The 15076-nt window shown below is 35.1% G+C and overlaps 1 protein-coding gene across 1 annotated transcript in view; it reads right to left on the bottom strand.

The window, feature by feature from the left end:
- LOC143227488 (uncharacterized) overlaps nucleotides 1-15076 on the bottom strand; it is a 457070-nt gene that overhangs the window by 379895 nt on the left and 62099 nt on the right. Inside the window, 4 exon segments of the mRNA XM_076458930.1 lie at nucleotides 3056-3252; nucleotides 4727-4918; nucleotides 9780-9902; nucleotides 13877-14118. Coding sequence (XP_076315045.1) covers nucleotides 3056-3252; nucleotides 4727-4918; nucleotides 9780-9902; nucleotides 13877-14118 — 754 coding nt within the window.

Here is a 15076-nt window from a genome sequence, read left to right as displayed (position 1 = left end):
ATTAATAATACATGTCTTATTTCATAAAATCTTGAGTTTTTAACACCACTCAAGTTTAAATAAAAATAAATCCTAATGGAATAATAGAGTCAAAATTGATTTGTTTTTACTATGTAATTGTAAATTAACACTAAATAGCAATTTTTGGTCAGTTACGTTGACAATAACAAATTAAGGGTTATCTGTCAGATCACTATGAGCAGCCATGTTGTATAGATGTCCTAAGTTTGTTGCTAAGTTCACTACCATCCGTGATACTATTTGTTTTCTGGTTGGAGAGGAAAAAAACTTTACTATAAAGATGAAAATTCGTCATGATAACCTTGTCGGAATATTCTAAAACCTTTAATCATATTCAGGCAATAATAAGATTAATATCTGCATTAAGCTTTTGTTTTGATTTTTGGGTAGAAGGAAACATTTGCGAGAACTCTCACTAGTAGACCAAGTTGTTGTTGTTGTTTTGAATTAAGCACAAAGCTACACAATGGGCTATCTGTGCTCTGCCCACCAGGTGTATCGAAACCCGGTTTTTAGCGTTGTAAGTCCGCAGACATACCGCTGAGCCACTGGGGGGCAGTAGACCAAGTAAACAGTAAAGCTTCTGAACACCAACCCCTTTATGACACTCTCGGCAGGTGGGGGAGGGGTGCGTAAGATTAACAAAATAGCATTCTCTCGGGGGGGGGGAAGAGCTAAATGTATATGCTAGATTTGGCAACAATTGTTCCAGCGGTTTGACAGGTTTGGGGACATTGAAAAACTGATTTATTTTTTCTGTATTTTACAAAAACTAAAAGCATCATATTTCTAGTGAAAATGCGGTTATCATTAACCCTTAAAATTAGCTTCGTTACTAATATGTGTTGTTTCTTTAAAAAATCTAAGTACAGAGTGAAACAGCAATCACCAGTCAATAACAGATGAACATTAAATGATTGTAAGATATAGATACACAATGTTTTGTACACTATGCAATCGATGTGTCCATGTTTGATATACGAAGTGAGTAAATAAAAAGTAAAACAAAGGCAATGCGCTTAACGTTAACTTTATTATACACATTCACAGAATAATTACTTTAAAATACACTAAAGTTTAATTATAGCGATGTCTTAGACGAATATATCTTATTTTAAAAGTCTACTGGTAAAAAATGTATGCTTGCTCAGAGGGGTTTTTGTCTCAGTCTAGGCATGTTTTCGTCCATTGTTGTGTAGTATATGGAGAGAATATAGTTACAAAGAAATTATAAACGCTCACAATGTTCTCAAACAAATCTCCATGACAACATTTTACATCTCAAACTAATGTGATAACATAGTCAGTAGCTACAGTAAATCCTCATGAACTGTTTCAGCTAGCCACTTGTTATATTTATTATTATTACAATATATGAAGTTAGCTACCATATCAAGTAATATTTTACCCATAGTTGAGCATGGGAAAAAGCCAGCAAACAAGATAAATAAAAAGTTTGGAATTTATAAACTTGCAAATAGCGATCACAAAGCGTAAGGAAGCAAAGATAACAGTATCCTTATTGAGGATATATTTCTCTTGTTGTGAACATAGCCTCTCTCACTTTATTTCTTTTTATTAAACAAAGAATACTGTATTAACTAATTTTAAACTGTAGTTCAAATCCACTGATGAATTGGTCTAAAATTGTTGCTATGAACTAATTTTTTAATATACAACTCAAGGTAATTCGTATATTAAAACGTTATAAACCGAAGCATTAGGTAACACTCATCTTCTTTTAAATGCATGACTTACAGAACATTATAGTCTTTGTAAGAGAGAGAGAGAGAGGTTTGTTTATTTGCACAGTTAAGCACAAAGCAACACAAAGCTATCTGTTTGTTTGTTTTGAATTTCGCACAAAGTTACTCGAGGGCTATCTGTGCTAGCCGACTCTAATTTAGCAGTGTAAGACTAAAGGGAAGGCAGCTAGTCATCACCACCCACCGCCAACTCTTGGGCTACTCTTTTACCAACGAATAGTGGGATTGACCGTCACATTATAACGCCCCCACGGTTGAAAGGGCGAGCATATTTGGTGTGACGAAGATTCGAACCGGCAACCCTCGGATTACGAGGCGAACGCCTTAACCCGCCTGGCCATGCCGGGCCCAATGCTATCTGTGCTCTGCTCACCATGGGTATCGAGGCCCGGTTTTTAGCGTTGTAAGTCCGCAGACATACCATTGTGCCACTTGGGAGAGGAGAGATAGAAATATAACAAATAATAAGTAATAATATTGAGGCTAAGAGTTAAAATAATTTTAAGAGTAGAAGTTAAAAAGCTTGCATTTATTTTATATGTATTTTTATAATTTTAGTTATGAGTTGCATTTAATCCTGCATGGACGACTTTTATTTCTGTCAGTCATAAGATGTTATTTGTATGTTTTATTCTTGTTACTTCTTTGTGCATCTAATCTCTATTTTGAGCCCGACATGGCCAGATGATTAGCGCGCTTAACTCGCAATCTGAGGGTTGGGGGTTCGAATCCCCGTCACACCCAACATGTTCGCCCTTTCAGCCATAGGGGCGTTATAATGTGACGGTTAATCCCACTACTCGTTGGTAAAAGAGAAGCCCAAGAGTTGGCGGTGGGTGTTCATGACTAGCTTCCTTCCCTCTAGTCTTACACAGCTAAACTAGGGACGGTTAGCGCAGATAGCCCTCTTGTAGCTGTGTGCGAAATTCCAAACATATAAACTCTTTTATTATAAGCATATTTAGTTCTATTGTCAGCTCTAGTTTATTCGCTTTCTTTTCTTCTAAATGTCATATGAATTAGCGCACAGTAGACTAAAACTCTCTAACATTATTCATGTTATAAAAATTAGACAAGCAGACTAACGTATTTGGTATGCTAGATTAAAAATAATAAGAAATCAGTTGTTTAAATAAAAAACAAAGTGTCTTTCTTTGTGTTTCTAACCAACACCTATGTGAATATCTCGACTAATAATTTATCCTTTCGAAACGAAAGGTTTTATCGGATTTTATTTTTAATGTAATTGACTTGACACTTATACATACCTCACTCCACTGTTTACCACTGGTTTAACCATGCGAGTGAGCAAAGCACGTGCCATACAAATAGTGTTCGTCAACATGGTTACCACCTTGATCCACCTTTCCTTGTACCTACGAACGATCCAGTTTTTTCGAATCCAACCAAAGCTTTTAAATTCTTCCTGTAAGCCATCTTCTAACTGGACAAGCTTCTCCATAACCTAATGTGGTAAACATTAGTTTGTAGCTAGAAACTCGAGTGTAACAAACTGTTTATCCTATCTTTACCAGAACAGTGTACTCTTATTTTCATCGTATTTTACTTTTCTCTCCTAGTGGACAAACGTTGCATTCAATCGAACCCATTAACCAAATAGAATCGTAAACAAACTGTACGTTCAACGTAACGTCTTTACGACCATGCCGTTTCAGTTTGAATTTTATCAAAGATTGGGCTTTATAATGTTAACTTTACGTTTATGAGCCAAATTAGTCTTACAGGATCTTTGCACTAAATCGTCCATATTATCATTTAAACATATTACATTCATTCCGCCATTCACTTTATGTTTTAGTAAATGTAAATCCCAACAAAAGCTTTGGTCAAGCGACGTACAAAGAAGTAATTGTATATGATTTCACTTGATAATAAGTTTTAATACGTTAATATTTTCTCTGTTGCAAAATTGAAGCCTCTCTCTTTAAGATTTTTTCATTGAACAAGAACTTTACTTCTCCATAGTAACAAATAGATGTATTTCAGTATTTGTTTTTTGTTCAGTGCAAAGATATACAATGAATAATCTGCGTCCTGCCCGTCGCATGTTTCGAAACTTGATATTTAGCGTTATAAGCTGTCATATACAATGAACTATCTGCGTTCTTCTTACTCCCGATATAGAAATCTCGTATTTAGTGTTATAAGCTCTCAGAGTTACTGCTGAGCAACTGGAGGCGAGGGCGTATTCCAATAATATATCTGAAGTTTAACAATTAACACCACAATATATAAACATATTCTGGTGTCTCTTAAAGATGCCTTTTACCGTTTGATATAATTCTCTGTTACAGCTACGTCTTTTTCCCGCCATTGAAATATTGATGAAAACAGAAAACAAACACGCGTATTTTCTTTTGTAGCAACTAATAAAAAAGCACACATAATTATCAAACTATAAACTTGTTATCTTTTTTGAACAAAAGCAAAATTATGGACTAAGTTTCTAAGGTCCTTGATTGTTTTTCTTTAATATCAATAAACCATAAAAAATTCGACCTGAATCATTTTTCTTCCAAATCAGTTGAAGCCCATAATAAAAACACAGGCCTTTCTTAATTATCAAGAAAGATTGTATTTTCGAATGGAACGAATTCAAGGAATTTACCTGAAGTAAGACAAAGAGTATCGTGTATATTACAAGAGAAAAGAAAAGTGTCTTAATGCCAGAAAAACTTGTGATAGAATTGTTATTTTAGTTTTATAAATTGTAGAATATTAAAAGTCAAATCCAGTACGTAGAAAAATTCAAAGTATAGAACTTCTTATCAGTAACGAAATATTTTATATAACGGCCAGTAATTAAGTCGTTTTATTTACACTTTATTATCAGAATACAAAAACAAGCTGTTACCTGTAACATTTGAAGAATTATTGTTTGTATAATTTCGTGCACACACACAAAAACAACAACTTACATTTAGGAAATTTTTATGAAATCTCCAGCAGACACTCAGTCGTGTCGCCCTCTCTTGACTACCTTGGAGAAACACTCTCCAGGTTGTAAAGAGTCGATTCGCTAGTTGGCTGTTTGGCTGTAAGCTGTATTGGCAGGAGCGTCGAATCTGAAGGGCTGTCTCAAGCAACTGTCTTCCATAATCATAAGTACCCTGTAGAACATGGAGAGACATGATTATGTTTTAAATTTTTATCGTACACCCATGATGTTACATGGAAATTAATAGAAGGCTTTATTTCTTTATTCGCCGATTAGTGAACAGCTCACGCGTTTTAAAGCTGACGTAACAAGAGGTATAAGAAAAATCCATTATATGATAATTTAAATCACACAAGTATCTTTAACCTGAAATATAAAACCAGACATGCCAGTCTCATTCCTCCTAAGCTTATCAGGTTTCACACTTCTTGATTGAACATTTTAAATTATACATATTTGTACATATGGCCTCGGAGCTATAACTATTTTGCCACTCTACGCAAGTTTTCAATATGTCGTCTCTTTCTCTTCTCTCCAGTTTTAGTTTTAGTGTGCAAAAAACATTGTAGACAACAAATCACATGAAAGTTATGTATTATTAAAGACTGAGAAAATTGTCACTTTTCTTGCTTTTATTAAAGTGAAATCATACAATTTCTTATTTAAGTTCAATATATTAGAAATGCCTCACCCAACCACAGGGCGAGATATAAATTTGAAATTTAGTATTTTATCGTCGATTGATTTTTCTCTACTTGCTTCTGTGAGGAAGGTATCTTCAGCAGCTTGGTTTACTTCTTCCACGTGGTATCGAAGTGCACGAACAGCATAAGTTGTACCTTGAACCTTAACTTGAATACTTCCCAAGGATGAGGAAGCAAACAAGCCGACGTATACAACGTGAGTCAAACTGTTTGACTTTCGCCCAAACCTACACGAGGGCTATGTGCGCTAGCCGTCCCTTATTTAGTAATATAAGAATAGAAAGAAGACAGATAGTCATCACCACCCTTCGCCAACTCTTGGGCTACTCTTTTATCAACAAATGGTGGGATTGACCGTAGTATTATAACACCCCTAAAGGAAATCGAACTCGCGACCCTCAGATTAGGAGACGAGCGCCTTATCCGCCTGGCCATGCCGAGCGTGAGTTAAACTCAAGAACGACATTACTTCAGTGATATATCGTTTAATCTCCAAACTCAAAAATGTTCATTTAATAATCCAAAAAAGTACTTTTAAGTATTTCATTTTTTGTTGTTTTCTTTCTTTTATATTCATTCCATTACCATAACATTTAGTCTCGCAAGTTTTCCACTTGCAGCGTTAGTTTAAGTTTGTTCAGAAAAATTTCGGTCATATCGAAATTACTTGAGATTTTCAGCTGTAAAAATCCAAGGCACAATTCGTTTATACTGACATCAACTTCTTCAGTACCAACTGCCTCTGTAGCTATGACTAATCATTGTCGTTTTATCTGTGTATCTTTAGTACAATGGACTAAGATGTGGTATTTTTAGCGGAAGTCAATTTGTCTGCTGTGAACAGCAATGAGTCAGTTCATTCTGGTGTTTATGAATTTCTTACGAGTAAGTTCCTCTGAGTTGATCTTTCATTATATGTTCAAACCTCGTCAAATACTCAACAAATGCCAGAAAATATCTGTTTCATGGCATGATAAGATTCCCATGATTTTCATGAAGAGTCCTCCTCCCAGTGGCTGCAGAATTACGATGGTAAAAATCTTTTTTCGATACCCCTAGCAGGGGCATAACACAGATAGTCTGTTGTGTAGCTTTACTGTAAACAAATAAAAACAGTGAAAAGCATTATTTCGAATTTCATAAACTTTTACGGTCCGGCATAGCCAGATGGGTTACGGCGTCTGACTCGTAATCTGAGGGTCGCGAGTTCGAATCCCCGTCTCACCAAACATGCTTGCCCTTTCAGCCGTGAGGGCGTTATAAAGTTATGGTCAAACCTACGGCGTCTGACTCGTAATATGAGGGTCGCGAGTTCGAATCCCCGTCGCACCAAACATGCTTGCCCTTTCAGCCGTAAGGGCATTATAAAGTTACGTCAAACCTACTATTCGTTGGTAAAAGAGTAGCCCAAGAGTTGGCGGTGGGTGGTGATGACTATCTGCCTTTCTTCTAGTCTTAAACTGCTAAATTAGGGACGGCTACCGCAGATAACCATTGTGTAGCTTTGCGCAAAATTAAAAAGAAACAGACATACACTTTTATGGAACTCTATCAAGGCAATGGGTCTTTCAAGTAAAGCTTGCCTTCTTCTGATTAATCGGATACAGTCTTTCGGTAAAAATTGGTTGACTCATGCTCAGTTAACTCTTGCCACAGTTGAAATAACCCTTAATGTGTTGCTGATTTGTTGTTGTCATCAGGGGGATTGACATATACCATGATATTGAGTAATTTTGTTATATTTGCCTGTTATAACACTCAGTGCAAAGAAATAAAAAATAACTTAATAAATGAATGAAATCATTCACTTCCTAAACACAATAATTAGGGAATCTCAGTAGTAACTTTTGGGATTAATTAGTATTCTCTGTTGTAAATTTTATGTGACTCATATATTATTAAGAACCCTAAAACCAACTTATTCATGGACTCATAAGTAAGCAGGTGCATAAATAGCTTATAAAATATGTATAAAAAGCTAAGAAACCCAATCGGTAATATTAGGGTTAAAGATGCTTACAAATACATTCCTTTACTTTGTTTGACAACAGTAAAAATACTGCAGCCAAAATAAAGGGCTGCAAAAAACAAAATAAAGTTTGTTTTTGAATTTCGCGCAAAGCTAATTCATATATTAAAACGATACAAACCAAATCTGTAGGTAACACTCATCATCTTTTAAATGCATGACTTACAGAACAATACAGGCTTTGTTAGAGCAAGAGATGTTTGTTTGCATTTAAGCACAAAGCTATCTGTTTGTTTTTGAATTTCGCACAAATCAACAAAATGGCTATCTGTGCTAGCCGTCCCTAATTTAGCAGTGTAAAACTAGAGGGAAGGCAGCTAGTCATCACCACCCTCCGCCAACTCTTGGGCTACTCTTTTACCAACGAATAGTGGCATTGACTGTCACATTATAACGCCCCACAGCTGAAAAGGCGAGCATGTTTGGCGCGATGGGGATGCGAAACTCGCGACCCTCAGATTACGAGTCGCACGCCTTAACACACTTTGCCCTTCTTTATTGACAAGTTTTATCTGTAATAACTCGTTGTAATTTTTTCCCACTTTTCTATTTTTTGGAAAACCCTAAAGTATGCAGCTTTGCTGGACTCATAAGGACCAAAACAAAATTGAATAGGTTTTATATACAGACATAAAAAGACATTTGAAACATATGTAACACCTGACCTATCCTTTCATTTGAATCATGTATAACACTTGACCTGTCCTTTTATTTGAAACATGTGTAACACTTGACCTGTCCTTTAGTGTGTACACCTTGCTAACTTTCTTGTTCATCATATAAAATTATTGAACTAATTCCCGAAACAGTGTTTTCGAACAGTAGTTTTGCAGTCCATACATAGAAACTGAAACAAATTTCTATCTGTGTTATAAAATTATTTATGGCCAATTTTAAACAGTTATTATACTTTATACTGATGAATATACTTTCTTCAAAGTTCTTGAAGAAACTGCTTTACTGAACAAGGATAATACAAAGAATCCTGCGATAATTTATCAAAATACACATAAATACTAAGTAACTAACCTATAAATTACATCCATAGAATGCCTCCTAGTAGGTGGTCCTCAGAGGAAAGACATCGTGTAACTTGTAACATGAAAGCGCGTAAAAGAAGTAAATTATATTGTGTTATTAGAGGAGTAATAGTGATTTCACCAGAAATGTGTTCGATGGTTTGAAGCCCACAGGTGTAATATATAATACGTTAGGTCTATCGTACCAATTGTAATGGATAAGCATGTATTTTGACTGTAATATCGATTTGATTTTATAGTTATGATATAAATTTTGATATTCAATTAAGTCTTCAAATAATCGTTGTTTAGTGACAATATAATCAATTTTCAATTTCAAAACAAGATAATTCGACTAATTAGTGATGTAAGTGCAGTGAGATTATTTATTTGGCTAAAACATATGTGGTCGAGCATGTAATAACAAAAATGGACTTTGACGTCATAATAACTCTTTGTTCGTAAGCAGTATAGGTTTGTCAACTACCAACCTATGAAAACAAACCTTCATTAATTCTTGTACTTCAACATATTTCAATAATTATTCTTTTCTTAAAACTTTACTTTTTTAAAGAGTGTAATTTATAATGCATTTAATAGGATGTAGTTTCTTACCTTAAGCTGTCGACAAGTTTATTCTTAAACGATTATGATGCGAAAGTTAATCAAAGCACAATTTAAAAATAGCTTTTACTTCTTTCGAACGATACTTTCAGTTATCGCTTCCCTGCATAGCTTGATTAGCGAATAGAATATTTGAGGTAAACTCTGCTTTTTGCCCACCTTATAGGTAGGCTTGCGTATTCATAGTTGTGTTTAATTCTGTGATGAACTGTACTTTTGTAGAAAATATTATTAAAAGCCACATCCTGTCTCCTGTATATAATAAATGCCTAATAACATTTGAAGATACTTTTAGTTTGAATTGTTGTTCTGGTGGTTTTTGACTTCAGGTTAATTTTAATGATGGCTAATCATTGGTAAGAATGTATAGCATGTTTAAAACATATCAGAAAAAGGAAACTGAAAAACATAAGTCGTGTTTTCTTCATGATAACAGATATTTTATAAATATGGAGAATGTTTAATATGTATCCCACCTTTAAAATAACTGGACAACTTTGTAATGACAACTTTGTAAAACTGATGGCACTGACAATACAACTAAATTAAAGGCAGATAAATCTAGACTTTTTATGTATATTTCAAGCTGTAGCTGTGTAGCTTTGAGTACAACAATAGAAGCTCTTAAGATACAAAGATGAACATGTTGTCCATTACCTTTGCAGTTTCTTCAAATTTCTGGTGCTCAAGTCTGATTGATTCCACCTCCTGAACTGAGCGTCCAAGCTGTATATGAGTGTTTACCATCAATTCTGTAAGGTCCTGGAGCCACTGTATTGACTAAATCAGTAAAGCAGGTAAACTTGTACCATAATAACACGGCAAAATATTTTAATTGCGTATCACTGTTTTTACTATCTATTCCATAAGACCTGTAACTAGTTAGGATGAAGTGAAGGATAGGTGAGGAGTACGCCATTAACATTAGATAGAGACAGATAGAATGCTTATATACAATTAGTTTTAGTCAGTACTATGCGTAAAGTTTCAACCAGCGAGAAAGAAGTTCTAGACAAAGCTTTGTGAAAGGTAAGAATATAATTTTCTACAATAGTAATAGTTAAACATAGTTATTTACATAGATCATTTAAAGCTAAACCTTCGTTTAGCAAATCAACTGATAAAGATAAACATGAAAATTAAGTTATTGTATATTATTTAGGCATTTAAATAAGCGTCCTCTTCAGGATGAGTAGATGCAAAAGCATGTTATATATGTATTACTTAAAGAAATAAAAACTAACGAATTAGCGATATATTTTATATGGAAAGTAAAAAATGCAAAAGGTATATTATGCAAATTCAATATAGAAATGAAAACTATAATCACATACCACTAAACATTAACTTTGCTAGTAACACTATTTACCTATAGAAACACCATCCACCTTTGTAAAATACATCTAATATAATTAGATGTATAAATAAAACTATACAAACATAAACCGAGGCAAGTTGAAAACTGTATGCAGTCCTACAGATGTGTCGTAATGCTGTCTGTCAGTAGAAACACCATACAATTTTGTAAAACGTGCATTGCTAATATTTGTTTCAGTCTCAATAAGTCTTAATTTAGCTAATATATATTAATTATATTAGTTTTTATTTATATGGGTAGGCTGAGATTTTTCTACAGTAGACTTGTTGGTGATAAATTCAAACAATCAATGGACAGCAAACAATCCATTTAAAAAACAACATTCAAAACGAGTCTAATGTATGTACAAAAACGTATTTACTCTCTAGGATATCACAGTTGATTACAAAACTCCACATAATTCTCTTTTCCTGCTAAAAGTCCACAGAGGATAGCTCATTTACTGTAGAACTCAACTGACATGACGAATTATTTTTCTCTATTCTGTTTCTTACCATACAATTTGCAATAAATTCACTTACGGTACATCGTGGCTTACCACAGTTGTATCTCGAACTTTAAATAATTATCTTTCCGTCAAAGTCCACACAGACGGGTTCAATTATTTTAGAACACTTTTGACAAGACAGTTTATTTTCCTTATCTCTGTTAAACTGTAAAACTCACTTTAAAATATCGTCCCTTAAGGCTAATCACTAACCACACCTGCCAACTTTACGTTTTCTAACTTTTTTGTGATTAAATTTTACGTGACCTGCGTTCACTCGTTCGCCTGTGTATATATATATATATATACAGTGTTCACTGAGGCCTCGAACTTTCTACAAAGTATGCGAGCGACGTACAACGTGACAATGCTCATTAAAGTAACGATGTTGTTGTTGCTGTTTTGAATTAAGCACAAAGCTACACGATGGGCTATCTGTGCTCTGCCCACCACAGGTATCGAAACCCGGATTTTATCGTTATACGTCCGAAGACATACCGCTGAGCCACTGGGCGGATAAGACGATAAAAATAACGTGGGGTCAACAATACTGCAACAATTGAACCACACACACAACATACGACTCCTACTAAAGCACACAACCAAACTTGTCGTAATTATCGCCCTTAAAATAATTACTTTCGATTCTCTTTTATGAAGAGCAAATAACTATTAAATATTAAATCACAAAATAAATTAAACAACGCTTACACTAAACAATATTCTGTATCGAACAATATTGGGGCTTTATATAATTAAAAGTACAACTGACTTGAAAATGTAAAATTTGTGATGTTTATGAGTATTTTATTCATTATAGAGTAAAGTTATAATATAGTATACTGAATTTATGTATGTAGCCTGCAACTATTGAAAAATATAATTCCATGAATACACATTTAGTGTTTTGTATAGATTATACAGAAAATTCAATCAATGCTGTTTTCAGGGCGAATAGATGTAGATTATGATATACAATATATTAATTATAGAAGTGAAAACTGTAAATCTAATGAAATGTTAGCATAGAGATAGTCAAAAATTACAGGAACAAATTGAACCAAAATGCAAAGATTATATTTCCAAGCCTACAACTAGAGACACTAAAAAGCCTGGAAATAGTGTCTGCATTATGTTATCAATCTATAAATCCTTAATTTGAATCAACTAAAATTGATAAATGCTACAGACATGGAGTAGGACAGTTCTGTAATCTCCCTAACCCCCTCTAAAATCAGACAGGAGCTGTCATTGAAACCAAAACTCTACTCTGACTAGATTTCATAAACTATTAACACTGATTGTTCACTTTGAGTTTCACAAGAACTGCGATTAACACTCTATTAATTAACAAAAATGATGAAACAATATATACTCTTCAAAAAAAAAGAAACGCAAAAGGAATATTTTTGTTATTTTAAAGAGAAATATATGTAATCACGTTACGAGCTCAGAGTATGTGATGTTATACGTGTTAAGGCACTGATTGTCAGACCAAAATGACAATAAAAGTTGTGCACTTTGAAAACGGAGGAAAACATCGGATTTTTCGCCAAAACGCATTCGTGTCCAATAAATTTGTTTGAGAGATCTGCATGTTCTGCAAGTGCAACATGTGCAAAATCCCTATAAAAGTGACGGGTTCTCGATTTCCATAGCTCAGTGTTAAGCCACCGACACGCAATACAGTTACGCCAAGACTGACTGAAGCACAACGCAACAACGCCATTGGTCCATTGGGAGCAGGCGAATCTCGATCAGATGTTGCCAGAGCTGTGAATGTCCACCCAAGCACCATCACAAGGCTATGGAATCGTCACCAACAACATGGATCAACTCGTGACCGTCCACGATCTGGCAGACCTCGTGTGACCACGCCCGCACAAGATCGCAACATCCGGTTACGTCACCTTTAGGACCACCACTGCGACGTCTACTGCCTCAACCATACCAGGGCTGCGTAGGATTTCCGATCAGACCGTACGCAACCGTCGACGAGATTCTTAGGCCCCATGTGCAACCCATCGTGGTGAACGTCAACGACGTTTTTCAACATGACAACGTCCGTCCTCACACAGCCCGACTCACCACTTTCTTCTTGAGACACCACAACATCAACGTTCTTCCCTGGCCCTCCAGATCACCAGATTTAAACTCCATCGAACATCTTTGGGACGAGTTGGACCGACGTCTGCGACAGCGACAACCTCAACCGCAGACTCTACCTCAGCTTGCAGCAGCTTTGCAGGCTGAGTGGACAACCATTCCACAGGATGTGATTCGTCATATCATCGCTTCCATGGGCAGGAGATGCCAAGCAGTTATTGATGCTCACTGGGGGCATACTCGTTATTGACGTTGAGTGACGTTAAACTTCACCTAGTGAGCGTGGACTTTGCCTTTGCAGACTTTGGATGTTCAGCAGTGAATGTGCAAAGTTTCACACATGTCATAAAGAACTACCGGGAATAAACTTGTTAACAATATGTCTCAAATTTTGCCTTTTGCGTTTCTTTTTTTGAAGAGTATATTTCACCAAAGAGACAATGCAGCAGCACGTTATTATTGTACACATGAATGTTTATGTTTAGTTCCCTTGATTCACCGTATTAACAAAATCAGTGAAACAGTTGTATCTTCATAACAACAATACGTCAGCACGTTGTAACTGAGTGTACGTGTATTATATGAAGAACAGTAATTTGAGAAGGAATTCAACAAGTATGTGACTGTTAATTTAAGAGTTTTTATTATAGTTTAGAAATATTATATTTGAACAATGTCTTCACACCAAATAAGTTGAATACAAGTAAAACACGAAAACAAAATCCTGCTGCTAATTTAACCCCACTTGTTTTACTTGAAGAAACTGAATCACGTTAAATGTACCTGTTCAGCATCTTCCTCACATCGGAGTAGTTGGGTCACTTGTTCTAACTTGAGACGTTTCAGTTTAATGACATCCAACAGTTCCTGTTTTTGCTGTTCTACCTTCTCCAGATTGTACTGAACATGAAACTTAATCCACTCGGTCTTCGGAGAGGTGTCTTTTCCTGAGGTATGTTTGAATGAGGTTAAAATCAAATCAAGCAGTCGATGACTCTCTTTGGGAACTTTAGCTTTCTCGGAAACTATTTAGAAACAGGTAAAACATTATTATTAACATTTATTTTAAGTTTCCGTGAAAACGAACATTAGTTTAGTTGTTTTAAATTTGTTTTCATACAGAAATGCTGCCTTTTCTCTTCAGTTTTGATGACTAACAATATTTTACTAGTTCATGAAGTATGATGATGACGTCCCACATCTCGCTCTCCTAATTTCTAAATTTCTAATCTTCTTATGTGAGACTAGCGAATTGTAGGTTAAGACTGATAGACGGTGTATACCCACCGCAGTGTGGGTCCTACGTATTCAGTCACCTCCAAAACCTAGGATACATTTTATAATCCCATGTTGTAGCTTGTACTCTAGGATCTCTTTTAAAAGCATGCAGCGTATTTTGTTTAATTTCAATGTATTTTTATGGCTTAAAAATTTATGGTTATAATATATATACATACACACACACGCATATATATAAACAGAGAAAGAGAGAGAAAAGAGAAAAATACAACAACAGAAAATGAAACAGAGGAATTTTAGTTCACAGAATCTGGCAATGTAATTAAAAGTATATCGATATGTATTCATCAAATAAGTTTTTTCGATTGATAATCCATGTCAGATTTGTTTAAATGGAGATTTTTAAAGTTATTCAAAGTTAAAAGTGGTTGCTGTTGTCTTTGTATGCACGAATGGCGGAGATGCACATGGATGAACTGTGGTTATCCAGTTTACACAGAGACCTGGTCATGTTCACAGACTTGCACAGAGGTGACGTTTAGTGCTACCAACGTACATTGCTATATAATCACCGCACGCGTTTCTGTTCATGACCAATAAGCGCTAATACAGTGAATGATAAGCCGTTTAACGTGAAAATTAGGCTTGAAAAGTACTCTTAGTTAAAGTAGAGGATAGAGTGAGTGTAGTACCTTAGTTCAATTTGCTTTAGTTACAAGCTCTGTTTTCTAAGATACGGAATAT

Source organism: Tachypleus tridentatus, chromosome 9 (assembly GCF_004210375.1).
Source record: "Tachypleus tridentatus isolate NWPU-2018 chromosome 9, ASM421037v1, whole genome shotgun sequence".
Taxonomy (NCBI): Eukaryota; Metazoa; Arthropoda; class Merostomata; order Xiphosura; family Limulidae; genus Tachypleus; species Tachypleus tridentatus.
This window is presented reverse-complemented; position numbering and strand designations above follow the sequence as displayed.